General features: G+C 36.1%; 1 protein-coding gene across 3 annotated transcripts in view; it reads right to left on the bottom strand.

The window, feature by feature from the left end:
• sti (sticky) overlaps positions 1 to 23,510 on the bottom strand; it is an 82,175-nt gene that overhangs the window by 42,117 nt on the left and 16,548 nt on the right. For all 3 annotated transcript variants that reach the window (XM_069827989.1, XM_069827991.1, XM_069827990.1), the window contains exons 11-19: positions 21,317 to 21,649; positions 19,267 to 19,497; positions 14,465 to 14,633; positions 11,961 to 12,235; positions 9,577 to 9,837; positions 6,669 to 6,911; positions 3,700 to 3,809; positions 3,203 to 3,410; positions 1,246 to 1,454 (exon numbers count right to left, since the gene is read on the bottom strand). In XM_069827989.1, coding sequence (XP_069684090.1) covers positions 1,246 to 1,454; positions 3,203 to 3,410; positions 3,700 to 3,809; positions 6,669 to 6,911; positions 9,577 to 9,837; positions 11,961 to 12,235; positions 14,465 to 14,633; positions 19,267 to 19,497; positions 21,317 to 21,649 — 2,039 coding nt within the window. The remainder of the gene's footprint in view (positions 1 to 1,245; positions 1,455 to 3,202; positions 3,411 to 3,699; positions 3,810 to 6,668; positions 6,912 to 9,576; positions 9,838 to 11,960; positions 12,236 to 14,464; positions 14,634 to 19,266; positions 19,498 to 21,316; positions 21,650 to 23,510) is intronic.

Below are 23,510 nucleotides of genomic sequence, written 5' to 3'. Positions count from 1 at the left end.
AAAAAAAATAGTCACACAATGATTGTATTGTACAAAGACAATGGAGACAGAAACAACCGAGAGTTGATAGACTAATAGTTTTGAACTGAAGCAGATAGTATGTCACCCTTTCAACCTAGCTGTAGCAAAATAAAAACAGGGGTTTGTGATTTTCAGTATTCAGACGAAACCTGTTGTTACAAAACATTTACGTTCACAGAATGAGTGTGTGCTGTGCAGATACATTCTGGTTAACGTTTTCTGAATTTATTTGGTGACTAAATCTATTTCGATCAGTAAAGAAGAAATTTTAATGGGAGCAGTAAGAAGTGTCAATTTTCTTTCAGCTGTAAGATGATACTGAACTGAGATTTGTATTAGAATAAGTTCATTCTCTCTTCAAATATATGTATGTAACATCACAAAATTAGAGCCTCCTCACTTAACTCATGCTGAACTTTTAGGAAATCGTTTTATATGAATAATAATAATAATAATAATAATAATAATAATAATAATAATAATAATAATAATAATGGGCGAATCCAGAAATGCATATAGAGTGTTAGTTGGGAGCTGGAGGGGATAAGACCTTTGGGGAAGCCGAGACGTAGATGGGAGGATAATATTAAAATGGATTTGAGGGAGATGGGATATGGTAGGGACTGGATTAATCTTGCTCAGGACAGGGACCGATGGGGGGGCTTATGTGAGGGCGGCAATGAACCTCCGGGTTCCTTAAAACCCGTAAGTAAGTAATTAATAATAATAATAATAATAATAATAATAATAATAATAGTAATAATAAACAGCAAATTTAATAAATACAGCTATTAAGTAGTTCATAGAAAACTTACTAGTATTTGTTATATTACGATGAAGAGAAGCAAAACGTGAATTCATGCCCATGGAGATGATAAAAAGTTTCAAAATGAACTAATATCTCATCATACCTGCCTTCAGTGTCACGTAATAAAATTAAGGTATGATACGATTTGTAAGCCATTTCTTGTTCATATCGAAATTCACCTTTGCTGATCATCACACTCAGAATTTACATATCACTGAATTGGTCTTCAAACTAAACAAAGTCAAACTCAATTCACACACCAATTTTAAAACAGCAAATTTTTTTAAAATAACTGAAATGATTATCCCACACGAGAATAAAATGCATTTGTTTTCGGATTCATAGAGTTTCAGTTTTCGAACATACTTCTGTACAATGCAAATCAAAAATGTACAACCACTTAAATTCAAACTTACTCCATTTTCAGCTGACGAATCTGATCAATTGCATCCTCTAGATCTCGATTCAGTTTGAAGTTGGATTCCTTTACAGAATGTATCTGTGTAAGTTGCTGTGTTATTTCCTCTTTCAAAGCATTACACTCATCTTTGGAGGCCTGCAGCTGGCGACAGGTATTTCGCCAATCTAACTCTGTTGTACAACAACGGTCTTCAAGTTCTGTCACCTGAAATTCATAACGGAGACTAGATAAATAATGAAATTGATATTAATAATACTGAAGAGTTCAATTCCAAAACAATTTCGATTTATTTTGTAATTTTTTTCGAAGTAGCAAGGAGATTTGTCCTTCGAAGAGGTGGAAAAATTCAAATATCTTGGAGGAACAGTAACAAATATAAATGACACTCAGGAGGAAATTAAACTCAGAATAAATATGGGAAATGCCCCTTATTATTCGGTTGAGAAGCTCTTATCATCCAGTCTGCTGTCCAAAAATCTGAAAGTTAGAATTTATAAAACAGTTATATTACCGGTTGTTTTGTATGGTTGTGAAACTTGGACTCTCACTCTGAGAGAGGAACATAGGTTAAGGGTGTTTGAGAATAAGGCACTTAGGAAAATATTTGGGGCTAAGCGGGATGAAGTTACAGGAGAATGGAGAAAGTTACACAACACAGAACTGCACGCATTGTATTGTTCACCTGACATAAATAGGAACATTAAATCCAGACGTTTGAGATGGGCAGGGATGTAGCATGTATGGGCGAATCCAGAAATGCATATAGAGTGTTAGTTGGGAGACCGGAGGGAAAAAGACCTTTAGGGAGGCCGAGACGTAGATGGTAGGATAATATTAAAATGGATTTGAGGGAGGTGGGATATGATGATAGAGACTAGATTAATCTTGCACAGGATAGGGACCGATGGCGGGCTTATGTGAGGGCGGCAATGAACCTTTGGGTTCCTTAAAAGCCATTTGTAAATAAGTAAGTAAGCAAGCAAAATATTGTGGCAACTTTCAACTCATACTCAAAGAGATCTGGAATAAACGGAATTGCTCCTGGCACAGAGAACTTGTTTTTAAAAAGATGTTTTCCTATCTGACAGTACAATCTACAAATTAAACATCTCAGTTATTTTGGACTGAATTCATTTTGTGAATGAACTCAAATTATTTTTCACCATTTTAAAATGAATTATAGTATTAGTTTCGAGTTGAGATATAACAGATAAGCAAATTTCTGGCTTGGTGGGAATAATTAAACCATTTAAGTTATGTAAATGTAACAGTCACAGTACGAAATGGAAATATAAAAATTGGAAATTTATCCTTTGAAGAGGTATAAAAATTCAAATATCTGGGAGCAACAGTAACAAATATAAATGACACACGGGAGGAAATTAAACACAGAATAAATATGGAAAATGTCTGTTATTATTTGGTTGAGAAAATTTGTCAACCAGCCTGTTCTCAAAAAAGCTGAATTTATAAAACAGTTATATTACCAGTTGTTCTGTATGGATGTGAAACTTAAGACTCTCACTTTGAGAGAGGAACAGAGGTTAAGGGTATTTGAGAATAAGGTGCTTAGAAAAATATTTAAGGCTAAGAGGTATGATGAAGTTACAGGAGAACTTCATGCATTGTATTCTTGACCTAACATAATTAGAAACATTATACCCAAATGTTTGAGATGGGCAGGGTATGTAGCACATACGGAAAAATCCAGAAATGCATATAGAATGTTAGTTGGGAGGCCTGAGGAAAGAAGACCTTTGGGGAGGCCGAAGCATAGATGGAAGGATAATATTAAAATGGATCTGAGGGAGGTAGGATAAGATGGTAGAGACTGGATTAATCTTGCTCAGGATAGGGACAAATGGTGGGCTTATGTGAAGCGACAATGAGTCATAAGTAAGTAAATGTAACAGTACATAATATTACCAAGATTTACTTTTCTCAGAACTAACCTCCTTTGTTCGATCTTCAACTAAAGAACGGTAATCTTCCAGCTGATTCTGTAACACAGTCAGATCATCAGATTTAACTTGCAACTCTGCTTCCAAAGCTTGAATTCGTGTTTCTGCCCGAATACGCAGAGATTTTTCTTCATTTGTAGCTTTTGACGCCATCTGAAGTTGAGATTGCATGGACTCCAATTGCGATTTTAGTTCCTTCCTAAAAATTTACGAATATAATAATTATTATATCTAATTATAGTTCTTTATTTGCATAATTATGGTTATACGGTAACTCAAAAAATCAATTATATTGTTATCAATGAATTTCAAATTAATTATCAAAATCACCACCTTATTTTGCAACTTTCACTATGTTTGTAGATATCTGCAGAATTATTAAAACTTTCTTTTTTCGTACTTCTGGCTTACAGTAATTCTACTTTAACCCATCCACTAATAATGACACTAATGTATTTACATTAATAATAACTGAGAATACAACTTACTTTTCCTTAGCATGAACAACCTCTTTATCTTTGTAAGTCTTCGTAAGCTTTTCAAACTCGTCCAGCTGAACATCCTGCATGGTACACAATTCCTTCAGAACATTATTATTCTGAAAGAGTTCAAAGTTCATTAACAGTCCAGGAGTTAAAACAACAACTTTTTAACTCTTTATGTGAACAACCTAGATTATTAACAAATCCAAATTACATACTTTTCTATCTATACTAATCGAATTAGTTTTGTTTACTTATTACAGATAAATTGAAATGAATTTGACAATTTATCGAATTAAAGGGGTCGACCTGGTTGGCGAGTTGATATAGCGCTGGCCTTCTATGCCCAAGGTTGCGGGTTCGATCCCGAGCCAGGTCGATGGCATTTAAGTGTGCTTAAATGCCACAGGCTCATGTCAGTAGATTTACTGGCATGTAAAAGAACTCCTGTGGGACAAAATTCCAGCACATCTGGCGACGCTGATATAACCTCTGCAGTTGCGAGCGTCGTTAAATAAAACGTAACTTTAACTTTAATCGAATTAAAGAATTTTACATACTTCTTAATACAATATTGGAACTGAATTTATCAATAATATGATTTTCCAATTTGAACTCTACTGATGGTCACACTTGAGGCACCAATATGTATAATGATTAACGATAAAATAAAAGCTTGTTATTACAACTCAAACTTTCTCTGCAAAGGGGTAGTGGGACGGAAACACATATTTTACATCATCTTCTGCAGCATTTCCTACCTGGAGTGATTTCTGTCTCTTAAAACTATTTCAGTGGTTTCTGAACTGTGCACCATAGTCACCTTACACAGGTGCATTATACAGTAGAATCCCTCTTATCTGGCACCAAATGGACCAGGCTAGTTCCGGATATGAGATTTTGCCAGATAATTGAATTAATAAACAAAAAAGTTCGTACTTCATGGTGCCAAATGTTGAAACTGCAGCCATGTGAAGCTTATTTTTCTATCACTTGCTCATAAAACATAAAAACAGTGTGGATTTTCCTTATTAAAACACATCACACAACACAAATAATACACTAATTTTAGGTTCGAATATTCACTGAAATGAAACTTCGTGCGAACTTCCTAATGTGGCGAAACTGATGGTCCGAACATAATTAAATAAACATAAAAACTACGTGGATTTTCTTTATTAAAACACATCACACAACACAAATAATACACTAATTATAAGTTCGAATATTCACTAAAAATGAAAGTTCGTGCGAACTTCCTAATATGGCAAAACTGATGGTCCGAACATAATTAAATAAACATAAAAACTACGTGGATTTTCTTTATTAAAACACATCACACAACACAAACAATACACTAATTTTAGGTTCGAATATTCAATAAAAATAAAAGTTCGTGCGAACTTCCTAATATGGCAAAACTGATGGTCCGAACATAATTAAATAAACATAAAAATTACGTGGATTTTCCTTATTAAAACACATCACACAACACAAATAAAACACTAATTTTAGGTTCGAATATTCACTGAAATGAAACTTCGTGCGAACTTCCTAATGTGGCAAAACTGATGGTCCGAACATAATTAAATAAACATAAAAACTGTGTTGATCTTCCTTATTAAAACACATCACACAACACAAATAATACACTAATTTTAGATTCGAATATTCACTGAAATGAAACTTCGTGCGAACTTCCTAATGTGGCGAAACTGATGGTCCGAAAATAATTAAATAAACATAAAAACTACGTGGATTTTCTTTATTAAAACACATCACACAACACAAATAATACACTAATTTTAGGTTCGAATATTCACTAAAAATGAAAGTTCGTGCGAACTTCCTAATGTGGCAAAACTGATGGTCCGAACATAATTAAATAAACATAAAAATTACGTGGATTATCCTTATTAAAACACATCACACAACACAAATAATACACTAATTTTAGGTTCGAATATTCACTGAAATGAAACTTCGTGCGAACTTCCTAATGTGGCGAAACTGATGGTCCGAACATAATTAAATAAACATAAAAACTGTGTGGATCTTCCTTATTAAAACACATCACACAACACAAATAATACACTAATTTTAGGTTCGAATATTCACTGAAATGAAACTTCGTGCGAACTTCCTAATGTGGCAAAACTGATAGTCTGAACATAATTAAATAAACATAAAAACTACGTGGATTTTCTTTATTAAAACACATCACACAACACAAATAATACACTAATTTTAGATTCGAATATTCACTGAAATGAAACTTCGTGCGAACTTTCTAATGTGGCAAAACTGATAGTCCGAACATAATTAAATAAACATAAAAACTACGTGGATTTTCTTTATTAAAACACATCACACAACACAAATAATACACTAATTTTAGATTCGAATATTCACTGAAATGAAACTTCGTGCGAACTTCCTAATGTGGCAAAACTGATAGTCCGAACATAATTAAATAAACATAAAAACTACGTGGATTTTCTTTATTAAAACACATCACACAACACAAATAATACACTAATTTTAGGTTCGAATATTCACTGAAATTAAACTTCGTGCGAACTTCCTAATGTGGCAAAACTGATAGTCCGAACATAATTAAATAAACATAAAAACTACGTGGATTTTCTTTATTAAAACACATCACACAACACAAATAATACACTAATTTTAGGTTCGAATATTCACTAAAAATGAAAGTTCGTGCGAACTTCCTAATGTGGCGAAACTGACGGCCCAGACTGTGGAAATGTGACAGATCTAAACATTTTTTTTTGCCCAGCCAAAAGTGCCATTGTTTAAGTATTGCCGTTTATTTGGGTGCCGGATACGAGGGATTTTACTGTATCGGTCTAATAGCAATTTTTAAGACCATGGGCCAAGAAAGTTTGACAACTTATGTTTTGTTGTACTATGTAGTAATATAACAGTAATAGCACTATAGTTTTGATACTTACTAGTTCCAAGCTCTCTATCTTTTTCTTCTGTTCTTCTAATTCACTCTCCAGGTTTATTCTGTCTGCTTGCAGATGATTTATCACATCATTCAAGCGCTTGGTTTCAACCTGCATGACTGCCACTTGGTCCTCAAAAACTTTGCTCTGCTTCTGGAACATGCTCAGTTCATGCTGCAGTGTCTGTGCGGATGTCTTACTGGACTCCAGTTCTGACTTCTTCTGGGCAAGTAATGCCTTCTCTACCTGAATGCAAATATACATTACACATGGTGAGGATCAAGACTGGACCTTGAACCCAAGTAAATGTTTCTAAGAACTAGCTCTATGAGTGCTAAAACCAAAGGTCAATTTTATTATTAACAGATACCTATACAAAATAAACTGTTATAATCTCATTAGGAAAAGTGTCTGGTTATGAACAGAGAGTTCAAATTCTAATTCTAATTAAGTGAAAGGCTATATGAGGCATTCAGTTCTAAAGTGAATGAAGTCCATGATGCACAGTTTTGAGATAATTTGACTTAAAATCAACTTACTCTAGTGAATTATCTAATTTGACTATCAATAATTTTATTGTCCAACATTGCTTTAGAGATATCAACTTAAATGTAGGAAATGACGTAACAGCTGCAAAGTTGCTAGTTAGTGCTTAATCACATTTTGAGAAAGCTCAATTCCAGCAAGCAGTAATTCTCTCTGATTCAAAAGCAGCCATTTTAGCTATAACATCAACTTTAACACCAAAAAGTCAACAAATTCTTGAGTGCTGAAAATTTCTATTTCATCTCAACAACCTAAAGAAAGAAATAGTTTTTCAATGGATACCAACACACTGTGAATTGACTGGCAATGATGCTGATTATTTTGCCAAAAAGGGCTGTGGTACTATTCAGAAACCTGCTACACAATTATCCTATTATACAACAAAAAGAATAATTACTTCACAATACCACAAAATTATAACAAATCATCATCTCCAAATTTCCAAAAATAAAAGGTGAGAATCTGTCTCAACCCAAAAGTCTCTAGATACCCAAGGAAGAATGCAGTTGCAATTTTTAGACGGTTTACGGGCCATGATTGCTTGGCCAAGCATCTCCACAGGATTGGAATATTCCCTTCACCACTCTGCCACTTATGTGATCTTCAAGAGGAAATGGATCAAAATCATCTTCAACACTGCCCAGCCACTATCACTGGGGAGCGAGAGAATTAATGATTTCATTGTCAGAAATTCAGCATTAGCAAACAACAACATTTTGAGAAAGAAAAAGTGGACTTGATCCATTTTAGCTTTGAATGTTTCATCATGAAGGTGAATCAAGTAGGCAAAATGTGTGAAAAATATAGTTTTTTTTTTTTGGCAAGAAAATCGAGTCTGTTCTTCCACAACTCAGTAAGCAAGTTTTAGACTGAGAGCGATGCATGAACATCAATAGTGTCTAAAAGATTTGGAGTGAGGTTGACGTCATACTTTCCCCCTCCAAGTGAGTTTGGCAAGGCTACTCTACGACATTCAGACTATTATCAAAAGTATTTTATTTTTCAAGTAGTTGCATTTTAAAATGTACACCATTTCTCGCAAGGAATTCAATCACTAATAACACAGAAATCTGAACAGTGAAGACCTACAACGAAAGCGAATGGAAGAAAAAAAAATGCATATTTTATGAAATATGAATTAGGTTGAATTAGCTTATGTTATTTGAATGTAACATATAATTTTTTATTATTATTAATATTATTTAAGGAGGGGGGAAAAAAAGACGAGGTCATGGGAAAACAATTTTCGAAGAACAAAACTATACACATGCTTCACATGAAAGGAATATATCCTTTCCATGTGAAGCACGGATTCGTAAGTGTAATAATTATTTATTTCGGAATGTGTATGGTAAGACTTTCCTGTGTTAAATTTCAACGTACCTCGTTTACATGTTTCGACCTATTTATGGGTCATCTTCAGAACTGGTAGTTGTTGGTCTTGGCACCACTTGTTCTGTTTCCTGTGAGGGTGTGTTCCTGTGATATAGTGTAGAGTCAAAGAGTGTGTGTGTTTTGAAGTCGAGTTGTGTTTTGAGAATTTCGTTGGGGTGTATTTTTGTGTTTCTGTATATTTCATATTGTTCTAGTGTGTTTAGTTTCAGGCTTTTTGGTTGGATGTGTAGTATTTCCATGTCTGTGTTGATGTCTCTGTCGACAAAAACACCCCCCAACGAAATTCTCAACACATAACTCAACTTCAAAACACACACACTCTTTGACTCTACACTATACTACTGGAACACACCCTCACAGGAAACAGAACAAGTGGCGCCAAGACCAACAACGACCAGTTCTGAAGATGACCCATAAATAGGTCGAAACATGTAAACGAGGTACGTTGAAATTTAACACAGGAAAGTCTTACCATACATATTCCGAAGTGATACAGTGTTAAAAGTTGTGTAATCAAGATGTATAATTATTTTATTAGTATTACTGTAAGAGTTAAGTAATATCTACGTGTATGAAATCATCTTCTCTTAATCATATGATAAAAATAAAAAAAAAGAGAGGGGAGGGGGACGGGGACGAAACGAATGAAACAAAATTGTTCACACAAATACATAAATACATTTACGTCGCATAACTGCATATACATGTAAATAGTAAATTTGTAAGAGAAATGAATGTAAGAATTTCTGAAGTAAAATATTTTGTTTTTAATTAAAATCCTATAGTAAATAAAACGTTACCCTGAGTATTTACAAATAGGCAGTCTGAATTTATAAGAAATGATCACAGAATTTCTCACCTTAACAGTTATGTAGAAAAGTCACATTTTGAAACTTTGTTTCACAAAAAATATCTGAAAACGTGAATAATGTGGAAATATTGCACTGCTGTAAAAAGTACGAATACTTACATCAACCTGCTTCTTGGCAGCTTCTTCTCTTTGTTTTAAGTCCGACAGTTCTGAGTTTAAAGATAAAACCTGTTGATGCAGTTTATCCAGCTTCTCACGTTCCGCTTGCAACTGCTCAGCACTAACATTCTTTTCTGTTTGCAATTTTTCTCCCCACTTCTGCTTCTCTTCTTGCAGCAATTTCAATTGTTCTTCCGCTGTCTTTGCTTCACGTTGTGCAATGCGCAAATCTATTTTTGTATCAGATAATTCCTTTTCTTTCTGAAATGGAAAGTAAATTTATGTATGAACAAACATATTCGAATTAATGAATTTAAATACTATTACAGTCACAATCATGCCATGGTATGAAAGAAAAATTTTTCACAACCTCGAGCGGGAATCGAACCTGCGACTTCCTGTTCTCCAGTCAGGCGCTCTACCACTGAGCTGTCGAGTTCATCTCATGCCAAAGGCTTGGAATTATCCTTTCATACTGGCAACTCTGTTACAGAGTACTGTCCATAGCATCTGATCTAGACATCAACGGACATGTATACGTCACCAAACATCCTAAGATGATTACATTTGTAAAGTTTCTTTCAACCCATAAGCAGTGCTGACTAGATCAGACGCTATGGACAGTACTCTATAACAGAGTCGCCAGTATGAAAGGATAATTCCAACCCTTTGGCGTGAGACGAACTCGATAGCTCAGTGGTAGAGCGCCTGACCGGAGAACAGGAAGTCGCAGGTTCGATTCCCGCTCGAGGTTGTGAAATTTTTCTTTCATACCATGGCATGATTGTGACTATAATAGTATTTAAATTCATTAATATGTCACATCAACGGACGTGTATACATCACCAAACATCGTAAGATGAAGATTATTTTCGAATTAGTAATTCTCTTTCTTTTCTCATTAAATTCAGGTGTTGATTTCTTTAGGCGACAATGTATATTTATTTTAAATAGTTCAAATTTTTAACTGATGTGAATAAATTTAAGCGTTAATTTGCGCCTGAATGTTATTCTATTGAAGACTGCAGCCTGAATAATAAAATTTGGAATAGTCAAACAGGAGAGAGAGAGAGAGAGAGAGAGAGAGAGAGAGAGAGAGAGAGAGAGAAACGGACAAAATAGTTCGTACAAATGGTGACAAAATACCTGCTACAAATGTATAAAATTATATTTGTTTAGAACATTGACTTTTTCAAGTCATCATGCAGAAAAATAGGCGCATACGAGCTATTCCATCTCAAATTGACCGAAATATAGAGAAAATTGACCTTATAATTTTTAAATACAATGAAACTTTTTTTGTACGTAGAGAACTGTGATACAATACTTTGTGTAAAGTTTGAGGCATCAGAACTTCATAGTGTTTAAATTAAAAATATTTAAATTTATCGTATTTTCATAAAATTAGTAACTTTAAACTGTTGTAGCTCCGAAACCCTTTCACCCAATGATCAAAATCATGGTTTATTTTGATGTTGAGAAATTAAAGTTTATATTGACATATAAACAGATTTTCTTCCTTTTTATGGAAATTGAGAAATTTAGATTTTTCCTCATTAAGACGCCTTTGGCTAGGAAAAAATATTTAAAAAATATATAGTTAGATTCCGCATTAAAAGTACAAATAAACACATATTTCTTACTGATGGTATGATGATAAGAAAGTATTGAAAATATCAAATAAAGAAAATAAATAGTAAGCGCGTGAATTAACCAGCTGACTGTGAGACGGGAGCTAGTTGAGACAAGCAAGGCCAGGAGACAAACACGTGATGTGTTGTCTAGCAGTCATGGCTGTGCTAGCTTTATCACAGGTTTTCATAAACACAGGAGTAAAATGACGCCCAACGCTCGCTTATCTTCAGCTCTCGGCCAGTGCATGCGGTACTGCGCCGTTCAAGTCTAGGCGTGTGAAAATATTCTATTTAATACCCTCGAAACTTATTGCCATACCACTAAACAAATAATGCCGAATCCCTCTTAATAATGCAAGGTTTTTTCTAAATATTTTTTTACATTTTTACAAATGGCCAAAAAGCCTAAAAGCAAGTAAAATCAGATTATCTGTCTCTCTGTGTACAACAAAAATAAGGATTACTTCTTAACATAACCTACCAAATGTCAGCTTCAAAATAAGCTCTCATTCAATGTTCTGCAGTAAATGGTTCCAGAGTTCTGAGCACTAAAAGAGGCTTGTTTTTATAAAATATGCTAAATTTGTCGCTCAATAATACGAAAACAGTTTGACTTTCGATAGTATATTTTTGAAAATGCACTCCCCTCAGAACCTTGTATAAGTAGGAAAAATAAAAAAATGCGAGGTTTTTTACTGATTGATTTCATATCGAATAGCCCATACAATACAATCTGAGAAAATTCTACACCTTCCATAGCTGCTCCTGTGCTATTTTTGCAGCCTGTCTGTCTAGAACTGATGCTTCTCTCAGTTTCTCCACTTGCAATTCTAACTTCTCCACTTGAGCCAACAGAATGAGTTTCTGCTGTTCCAGTTCTTCCAAACGGATATTGGAGTCTTTATTACTGTCCTCCGAGATGGTTTGTGCTTTCAACTTCAGATTCTCTTCCTCTAGACGTGCCAAACCTTGTTCCAGACGCTGCAATAGCCCCTCTAGTGTCTCCACCTTGCGATTATCTTCCTCTGTAAATAATTATTTATGATTAAAATCAAAACATGTTCATTATTATTATTATTGTTTATGTATGGTATACTTTGTCATCCGAGGCTTCTGAAAGCAATGTGAAAATGACGCCCAATGGGTTGCTAGCTCAGAGAGGTACAATTGGTGGGGTTTCCACCTATGCAGCACTTTCGCTGATGATCTAGTTCTCATAGCATCAACTGAAGATGATTTACAATATTCAGTACACAATTTAAATATGGTCAGTGAAAAATATAACATGGAAATTAATATTGAAAAAACGAAAATCACGTCATTTTGTGGGAAATTCCCTGTACCAAGTAAAATCTGTTTGAATAATAAAATAACAGAGTAAATACTTTCACTTACCTTGTCTATACACTATCATCTTATGATGAAGTAGATATTGCTGAAAAAATATGTAAATATAATAAAACAATGGGGATCATTAATAAAATCATGAAACCTTCACTAGTACGAAGACACACAAGAATAGGCTTGTATAAAACCTTAGCACAGCCAGTATTAAGAAGCTATGGTAGTGAAGCGTGGACTGTGAAGAATAAAGATGTCAGTAGAATAACAGCAAGTGAGATGAGGTTCATGAGAGCAACAGCTGGATATACTCGCTGGGATCATAAAAAAAATGAGGACATAATGCAAGAACTTCAAATAGAACCCATTATGCAGTTCATCAGCAAATATCAACTTCAGTGGAAGGGTCATCTCGAAAGAATGGAACGATGCAGAATTCCAAAAGCACTGTTTCATTACCATCCGCATGGCAAAAGATCTCTAGGTCGTCCGAAGAAGAGATGGACTGAAAATTCTAGTTTGAGACCGTAACAGGCCACTCGGCCTAATACTTGTTAGGAAGACGACGACGATGAATGGTATACTGAAGTTTACATTGGCTAAGATTTTTGTTATTGTACCAGAGTGAAAAATTCTATTTCAGAGGCTGCCTGCTAAAACCTTCCAATTTAATCAATGAAAACCTTAAGATTACTGGATTGGTAATAGGGAGAAATTCATTTTAGATGGGGCACATGCCAAAAGAAGTGAATTTTTAATATGAGAGAGAAATGACTGGTACACATTTTGCCCCAAAACCCCCTCATTTAGAAACTTGATTCTTCTGAATACCAGGCTTCTTATTTTACTTTTTCTACCAAAGAAAGTCAGGTTAAAGAATTTTATTGATCTTAAAAATACACCACCCTCGATCAGGTTTAAAACTATCAACCTCAAAGCATTGCAGACATTCAACCACCAAAGCCGACTATGTTTCTGAGATGAAAGTATCTCTAACATCATTGCCATCATTGTTAATTAATAAGACAAAAAAGAAACAGAGATGAATTTTGAGAAGAATAGCTCTTCTCGGGTTCTCAACCAGGTGAGTTGGAGATTAGCTTCCAGCACACAGCAGACAGTTGGGACCAGCAAGTAGCTCCTGATTGGCTGCCGCTTCCACCAACCAGAATGCGCCTGACAGTCGGGACTAGGAACTAGCTCCTGATTGGCCCACAGCGGGAAGCCCTACTTTTGCATATATACCGGCTAGACATGGTCCCACATCACTTCAATTCCCTGAAGAAGATGGCAGAGCTAGCCGTCGAAAGCTTGGAAGCTAATCTCCAACTCACCTGGCTGAGAACCCGAGAAGAGTTATTCTACATCAAACACCCGGAAAGCCTGAAGTCATACAGAGATGAATTTTTATATAATCAGTAAAATGTATCCACTGAACTTCCAAAGCAGGAAACGAAATATTACACATTCCAAATGAAGAAATTTGACTGTTTTTGAAAAGTAGATAAAAAGATGAAATTCAGAAGGAATGCATGAAAATGGGAGAAACTAGCAAAAGACAGAACACAGTGGAAGCATTTTGTGAAATCGACATGCTCCATAATGTCTTTTAATTGACTGATTGACTCACGGTATTAACGAACAGTATTCTTCACCTGACATAATTAGGAACATTAAATCCCGATGTTTGAGATGGGCAGGGCGTGTAGCACGTATGAGCGAATCCAGAAATGCATATAGAGTGTTAGTTGGGAGGCCGAGACGTAGATGGGAAGATAATATTAAAATGGATTTGAGGGTGGTGGGATATGTTGATAGAGACTGGATTAATCTTGCACAGGATAGGGACCAATGATGGGCTTATGTGAATGCAGCAATGAACCTCCGGGTTCCTTAAAAGCCAGTAGGAATACCTTCTTTAGTTTTTGCTTCTTGAAGTCTGTGCTGCAATTTCATTTTATCAGCAGCAGCTTGTTTCAATTCAGCTTCCAACATGGTAACATGAGCTTCACGTTCTACTTCCCTCGCAGCTACTGTACTTTCCTGGGACATCAGTGATTCGCTGAGCTCACCTTCCAAATTCTGTAACAGAAGTTGGATTAAAATAAATATGTCGTTTTTAGTACACTGATTTACACCACAAAATTACGTTGAGTGAAAGGACTCTGGGGAAAATGTTACTAGTGTTTCTCATTAATTTCACAATTCTAATACTGCTAGTCGACATCCATGCCCATCATAAAAGGATAATGAATTCCGGCATCAAATGACGTCACCTCAGAAAAAGAATTCTGAAACTCTAAGAAAACAGCGGCCGGGTATGCCTTGCGTGGTTTCCGCCGAGCGCATAACCATTTCTCCAGCGCATCTCCAATATATAACAGTACTAACAATAAATGTTCAATAATTTGGACTTACCAGGCTCACATTCATTGCTGAAAATGGCCCTCATTTGCCGCCACACACAATTGACATCTTCTGATAAACGAATGAACAACACTCTGAAGTTCCACATCATTGATAGCTTGGATTTCTTCTCGTATATAGTCTTTTAGTTTATCTATAGAATGAGGATTTTTCCTACAAACCTTACCTTTTAGTGTTCCGCATAAATAAAAGTCATAGGGTGTTATATCAAACAGTTATATTACTGGTTTTTCTTTATGGTTGTGAAACTTGGACTCTCACTTTGAGAGAGGAACATAGGTTAAGGGTGTTTGAGAATAAGGTGCTTAGGAAAATATTTGGAGCTAAGAAGGATGAAGTTACAGGAGAATGGAGAAAGTTACACAACACAGAACTGCACACATTGTATTTTTCACCTGACATAATTAGTAACATTAAATCCAGACGTTTGAGATGGGCAGGGCATGTAGCACGTCTCACAGTGGTTCATTTTCCCGAATTTCTGGCCAAAACCCCAAAACTGAAACATATAGGAGAGGATTGTTTGTTGTCTTAAGTTGAAGAGGAAGGACAGGGCATGTAGACATCGTATATCTTATCTCCCATCTCCAGTCCTGTGCTTGTAAATGCATGGCTGAAAATGCGTCTCTCTTGGACAATGCAGTTGCTGAGTTCGCGTGGTGAAAGAAAGGTCGTTTTTGAATTGTTACAAATAAGTAGTATAAGTGTGAAAATAAAAGCTGAAGCATGGATTCGATTCCTGGAGGTGTGTAGAATATTTGAACATAGTTTTAATTTATTACTTAATTAACTAACGTCATTTAGATATTAAACAATATAGTCACGTTGATTGTGGTTGAAAATGTGAAAGCGGCGGATTCACGGAGGTTAAAAGTTATCGGTCCTGCGAGGTCCTGTCAAGTTACTCATTACAAATCATACCTATGTGGATGCTTTTCATGTACCAATAAAGAAAGTCTGCTCCCAACTGCCACTGGGCCCACTAGCTCGAATTTAGTTTTGAAGTGCGCACTGCGTCTTTGCGTTGTAATACAAGGAAGGATTGGAAAGTAACAGACAACAATTATTTAACGGAATACATTTTGGTTAGGACGTTCAAATTTGGGAGGTAGTTGGTTTGAATCTTGCACTACATACAGCAATGATTCGATTGGATGTCGCCCTGGCTAAACAAGCTGTAACTACTGAGTAAAAATTACGCGTTTTCTACCATCATTCACTTCTGAAGGGCAGCGAGGTGTAGTCCATTTTTTTTTGCGAAAAACAAAAAAAAATCGAGTGAAATCCACAGGGAAATATTGGAGGTGTATGGCGCTTGATTGTCTGGACCATAGCAACATCTCCAGGTGGTGCAAGTTCTTCGAAGAAGTCCGCCGACGAAGCACGTTCCGGCTGACTAGTGACTGATGCAACACCACCCAATGTCAGAGGCATCATTAAGGCGGCAATCACCCACACTACAGTCCAGACCTTGGACCGTCTGACTTTCACCTCTTTGGACCAATGAAGAAACTGCTAGGAGGACAACGCTTCGGTTCGGATGAAGAAGTGAAATCGGTCGAGCGCAGGTAGCTATACGCCCAAAAAACAGTTTTATGAACGAGGTGTACTGAAATGTGTCACGATAGGAGAAATATGTCGAGAGACTTGGTTGCAATGTCGAAGAATAGGTGAAACCTCTAGCTTTCTTGTGCATTATTTCATTTTGCTTACCTATAAAATACGTTGCCACAAAAAATTGTTGTGTCGTATATTAATCCTTCATCAATTTATTAAAATTTGAATTATTTCTGTAATTCCTTTCAAGATATGAAAGTCATCACATAAACCTTACTATACTACAGGAACGTTCATAATTTTGAAGAAAAGTATGATTATTTAAGAGAACGTATTAGAATCATAACAGATTCCCCTGCAACATCACCCGCTGAAGTAAAGAATGTGTTAAAACATTTAATATATAATTTTAGAACCAGATGGCAATGGTCAAATAGGACAGTTGAAAGATTCCTACCACAGAATAAGAAATGGCTTGAAAATCTACGAGTTTTCCAATATGCGTTACTGAAACGCAATAGAGAATCGAACGTCCATTACTAGAATTTAGTAAAGTGATGGACGTTATAAAAGACGAAAAGCACAGGGATTAAGACAAAACATAGTTCCTTCAGAACTCGTATATGCTACACAAATGAGTCTTTGTGAAGCAGGAGAGATTGTTACTACTGCTGCTGCAATAAAAGATGTACAATTTTCAACACCAATCAGTACGTCAACATGCAGAAAAGCTTATAAATTAAGTTCAGAGCATTATCCATTCTAGTTGAAGTTAAATTAACAAAATTCCATTATAACCTGATTAGGTCCAAGACTAAAAATCCATCGCCTGCATTTTCCAGCAATACAGAACGGTGCTAGAAGCACAAAAGACATGCTATCCCGATACCAATGCCATTCAAATAACAGAAAAGTCTGCTAAAACTGATCTGCAGACATTGTTGGACCATACTTCATAAAGAATATTGAAAGTCCCAAGAAAGAAACTGAAGCATTTATCTGCAGATGTAATGTCACTTCTGTCAGCTCCAGATCCACCTACACATTTAGGTGTGTCCACTCAGGCCTCTGATAAAGATGACTCCATTATCTCCGCAGACTAGGATGCTAGCGAATGAAATAATTACTGTACTATACACACATTATATATAGATAAAATAGACTATAACTTTGAATACCCTAAGAAGCAATGAAATGATCATCCACGGAAGAAAAAAGCATATACTATAGCTATTTATGTGAATTTACTCGATATTTAATTCTTAATTATGTTACTTTTACGATTTGTTTCAACTTTGTTACGTTCAAATTAATTCAGACATCTCTAGAGGTTTTGGCCAAGAAATTGGGAAAATGAACCACTGTGCATCTGGGCGAATCCAGAAATGCATATAGTGTGTTAGTTGGGAGGCCGGAAGGAAAAAGACCTTTGGGGAAGCCGAGACGTAGATGGGAAGATAATATTAAAATGGATTTGAGGGAGGTGAGATATGATAATAGAGACTGGATTAATCTTGCTCAGGATAGGGACCAATGGCAGGCTTATGTGAGGGTGGCAATGAACCTCCGGGTTCCTTAAAAGCCAGTAAGTGAGTAAGTAATTAAAGGTGTTATATCTGGGCTTTGTGGAGGCCACAAATTATTACTGATGAGTCTCGTACCGAAAATATGCCTCAATTCCCTTATTGACACAGCAGCTGTATGAGCAATGGCGGAATCTTGTTGGAAATAAACTGACAATCGTTCCACGTAAGAACACTATGTTTTCTGCTTGATTTTCGATTCTTCACTGAGCCTGTTTCTTTAAATCTTTTAGCAAGTCATCTAATAGTTTTGGCAGAAGGCACAGGTTTGGAAACTTTATTCGAAATTTTCGTCTTGTTTTTGCACTGCCTTTAAGTACGTATTGTACACATACACACGTTCACACAGTGAGAATTTTTTGCTAGGCATTACCAAAACACACAATAATCACTAAACTTTATACACTAACGTTGTACACTTGAAGAATTGAGAGTTTCATTACACGACTTCTAAGCACTCTGAATGCCATATGGCTACTGGAGGTCGATTGTGTGGGAGAAACGGTTACGTGCGCACCAGAAACCACGCAGGGGATGGCCGGCCACTGTTTTCACGGACCTTTGATAATAATAGCTCTAATAATAGAAGGGCAAAACAAAGGTCCTATAAATAGTACGTTTATGATAGCAATGCTGCCTCTGCCCCTGAAAGTTACTGCTTCTTTTCTTTCTTATCTAACATTCTTTCATCCTTGTGAATTTTCACTACAAAGTTACAGTTTTTCTACTTTTACACTAATTTTAAGTAATGACTGCAAGTTTTTGCTCGTTAATCTCATATAACTCGACGAAACAAATAGTTTAGTGCAAGTCCAGTCAATCTATCACTCTCTGTTGCCGAGTTATTACTGCATGAAACATCAAAAGTGTGCTATTAAAATCTATTTGTGCACAGACTCCACCAAGTGTTCAAGGTCATTTGATCAATCACTCACACCACGCACTAAACATTCGTCCTAGCTCTGTCAATTGACATCAGTTCTATTGTTGTACATTGTTTAGTTAATGTGTATTAGTGATTTTAAATTTGTATGATTTTCATCACACAGAATTTAATGACCCGTCACTCTATACTGAGGTGCAAAAAAAGACATATTCTACGTCAGAAGGAATGGAAGGAACATTAGATACAAAAGATGCACACTTACCACCAATCGTGTTCGCAACTCTTTACATTCCTGTTTTTCTCTGCGCAACTTATCTTCCAGCTCGCAAACAAGAGCCTTATTACTAGCCTCCATATTTTTGACTGCAGTCTCATTCTGTTCCTCAAGGAACTCTACCCGTTGCTGCAGTTCAGAGCACTGATGTTGACATGTCTCTAACTGAACTGTAAGCGCTGCTGTCTGTGTTGTTTCTCGTTCTTTTAATGATGAAAGCTGCAAATACACATAACAAATACTAAAATGCAAGTTGAATTAAAGAATAGTACATTATGCAACGAGCCTATAATGAAGGTAATTAAGAAGTGAGTATGGATATTTATGAAACGAGCGCAAGCGAGTTTCATAATTTTCATACGAGCTTCTTAATTACCATTATAGGCGAGTTTCATACGACTTTTTATGCTCGACCATATTTCTAACTTGATATTATTAATTTCTGAGCAATGTCCCCTATGTTGTGAGATGTGCGCAGACGCGAAAGTATTGATTTTTTCCGAGGAACAGATGTCCACATTGACCTTGCTAGACCATAAGAACCTACAGAGATAACATTGAAATTAAATTAGACATTGAAAAACGAGATGACAAATTGAATTTATTTGAATATTATTTACAATTAACGCTAATTATTATAGTAGCAGAACATAACCTTCTGCGACAGTATTAGATTTCCAGCCTCCGTGACTTTTCGCTAATTCTCTTTCGATTGCATATCCAAGAATAATCGATACTTGCGGTTTTATAACAGTAGAAAGCTGACCTGTCATTGGCTGAACAGTTGTAACCTGAGTCGTCATTGGCTGAAAGACCTGACCTTTAATGAGTAGGTGTACTTTAATGACATGCATTAAAGGTCTGCTACCAGGTGTATAATTACTACATTTCGGCATGGTCGAGCAAAAAAATATTTTACATATTAAATTTAAGTCTACTGCACTTATCTGCCACATTAAATATAAACACCAGTGTCTTAATAATGATTAGTAATTTAATTTTACTTTCAAAATGTGTTAGTTTTTATTTACTTTTGTTCCGCTTATTTTATGCTATTAACTATAGTTACCAATGTTCCCAGATGTAGTCATTAAGACCTTCAGTGACTGTACTAACTGAAAATATTATACTTCTGAGTTAGGGACAATTATAGGGCAGAACTCATTACTCTCTGACATGAGCAGTATTGAATGACTCCAAGATATCACTCTGAAATTTTCACACAGTTCCTTACTTTCAGATATTAGAAGGCAATACAGAAGTTTATCCAAAACAATAATCATGCTTTTAAATTACTGATAAAGTCATTGGTGACACTGCACTGCTGCTGTATTCAAAGTTATAAGTGTTGCAGATCTTTTTGACACTTCTGAGGAAAGAGAAAGTTAGCAAGCGTGCCTTTATGATGGTGGTCCTTTGCAGGGGTGGGTCAAGCAATGGGCTGGGGTAGACGGGGGAGGAGTAACGACACTAAATGAAAGTATGCTCAGTTGCTTAGAAGAAATTGACCTGTAGGTCATATGCCACCGATACTTTTTAGACTAAAATATAGCAGGAGATGAACAAGAGAGATCGTTCTCAACTTATACACTTTTATGAGAAAATAAGCGGATCAGCTAAAAATAAGATACAGAGAGTAGCAGAGCCAAACATCTCTCTAACAAAGGTGAAGAAGATTTTTCCTGAACAAAAATAACATGGAGATGAAGGAACATCAATGAGTATATCAGGGAAAAAACAGTCTATGGCAAAAGATTTTTACCTCTCCAAGTTTTAGTGATAGTTCTGATGCAAAATAGAATATGTGATTGTAACATAAGTGAATTTAATTAGTATCTCCTCTCTGGAAACAAAAAAGATTATGAAAGCAACATGCTTTCAAAGAAATATAAAAATAATATTTTTCTTTCAATGTGTTCTAATAACTTGTATGTGCATTATTCAGATTGTAGGTAGTGAAATCTAATAAAATAGATCAAATACAAGATAATTTCTTACTTCAACATTAATTAATGTGGATTTAAATAAATCTCTCTACCTCTGCCTCTTTCTGGGCAACACTTCCTTCCAATTCACGCAGTCTGTTCTGCAGCTCGGAACATAATTTGGTTTCATCTGCAAGTTGTGACTGCAGTGCTGCCAACTGACTTTGGTTATCAGCAGCAATACGCTCCAATGTTGACTCTACTCCCACCACACTACGTCGATTTAACTCACGAGCCTTTGCCATCTTATCTTGGTTTTCCTGAACCATTGCTTGCAGCATTTCAATTTCGCTAACTGCACTCTTCAGATCTTCTTCTTGACGTTCCACTTTACTGCTGAGTGTGTTATTAATGGTGCACAGCTCCGTTATCCGTTGAGTTTGTTTCTGTAACAATTCACAGTCTTACATTTGTCATCCACTATAACGCAGCTCACAGAACTTAGTTACAAAAGAAAATAAGTACAATAGAAAATTTAGGAAACTTTCACTGTCATATACAATAGGTAGCAGTAACTTTGCTACAAACGTTTAGGGATAGAGAGTGACAAAAATGAACAATTTTCTTATAGGAACCTATATCCAGAAATAATTCATTCGGTAGCTACAAGTTTTCATGTGTTAGTGTAGCCAGCTATTATTGAACTCAAGGCCATCTTTCTGAAATTTGATTGCAGACTTCCCATTTACTGCAAACGCTGGTGGATTCTTAAACATGGTATGAGCTAGTTAGCATCACAAATTATCTTTTAACTGATAAAGCTTTCCAGTTTTTTCTTCCATTCCTATTTGCTGTTTTTTCCTTTATTTTAGTTGGTCATTTAACGACGCTGTATCAACTACTAAGTTATTTAGCGTCGATGAGATTGGTGATAGCGAGATGATATTTGGTGAGATGTGGCCGAGGATTCGACATAGATTACCTTATATTCACATTACGGTTGGGGAAAACCTCGGAAAAAACCCATCCAGGTTATCAGCCCAAGCGGGGATCGAACCCGCGCCCAAATGCAACTTCAGACTGGCAGGCAAGCTCCAAATTCTATTAAAGTGAATCTTTCCATAACACAACAAGGAACTATGGAAACCAAAATTATTGTATGCATATAATGCCTAACTGAAGGAAAGTTGCATTTAAACTGAAGTGAGGTTCCAATGCACTGGTCTTGAGTTAGATGCCAGCTGGTTATCATATATATGTGTGTGTGTGTGTGTCTAATGCCTACCCATTTCACTTTGCGTGATACAAGTTCTGCATACTGCAGATAGATGCCAGGGCTGTGACCCATTTTCAAATTGCACATCACTTCGGCAGGCCACGTTATGCATGATGTGTATCTGTGAAGAGTTATGTTGTGTACTAGGGTGAGTGTATGCTAAGTGTTCGTGTAAGTGTAGTGTAGGGAATGGGTGAGAATGATGATGAAGGTGAGGATGGGAGAAAGGTAAACTCGCTGCCGGCATGTAGCCTATTCCTGTCAAATAGCACCAAGGGGTCTGCCAGGCTTAATGTCCTCATCCGACAAACGAATCACTATCAACAGTGACACATCCCTTCCCTTCATATGCACTGCGGAGAGATTTTGGATTTAACCCAGGCATATTGGTGCACAATTTAGTGAAGTGCACTCTCCTAGTCCTGAGGTAGAAATTTTACAAGAAAATTTCTGACCCTGCTGGGAATCGAACCTGGGCCGACTAGTTTGGAGGCATTCACGCTACCACAGAGCTAACTCGGCGGACGGTTATATTTATGCTGCGAAGTTCTGTACAGCGTACGAGTTAACTTATATAAGCCTACATTAAAGAAAACAAAAATATTTATCACGATCCCTTTATTGCTTTAGAATGGAAAAATGTGGTTTACCAATATTGAAGAAAGCAGGCTGACTACACAGATGAATGCTTGTAAATAACAAACTGAACATTTCCGAACATAGATTGCTATACGAAAATTGTTCATACTGATCAATGATTACCTTTATCACTCAAAGATTGTAATAAAATAATGGTTTTACTCTGTATATCCAAGTTGTTGTTGTTTAGTCAACTGTCCAAAGATAGGTCTGAACCTCACAACTGATATAGTAGGATCGCTCTTTGGATCCCCAGTTAAAGACAGAGGCTACCGCACGCTGAGCGGTTGTCTTTTGAAGTAAGACGGTCCCCCCAACCTTTTCTGTCCACTCGGGGGATGGGGTAATCTCTGTTTCCGCTTTCTGAGGCAAACATAAATGTTGCCAATTCT

The sequence above is a fragment of the Periplaneta americana genome, chromosome 6 (genome assembly GCF_040183065.1).
Source record: "Periplaneta americana isolate PAMFEO1 chromosome 6, P.americana_PAMFEO1_priV1, whole genome shotgun sequence".
NCBI lineage: Eukaryota > Metazoa > Arthropoda > Insecta > Blattodea > Blattidae > Periplaneta > Periplaneta americana.
Note: the sequence above shows the minus strand (reverse complement) of the source record. Positions and strands in the feature narration are given on the sequence as shown.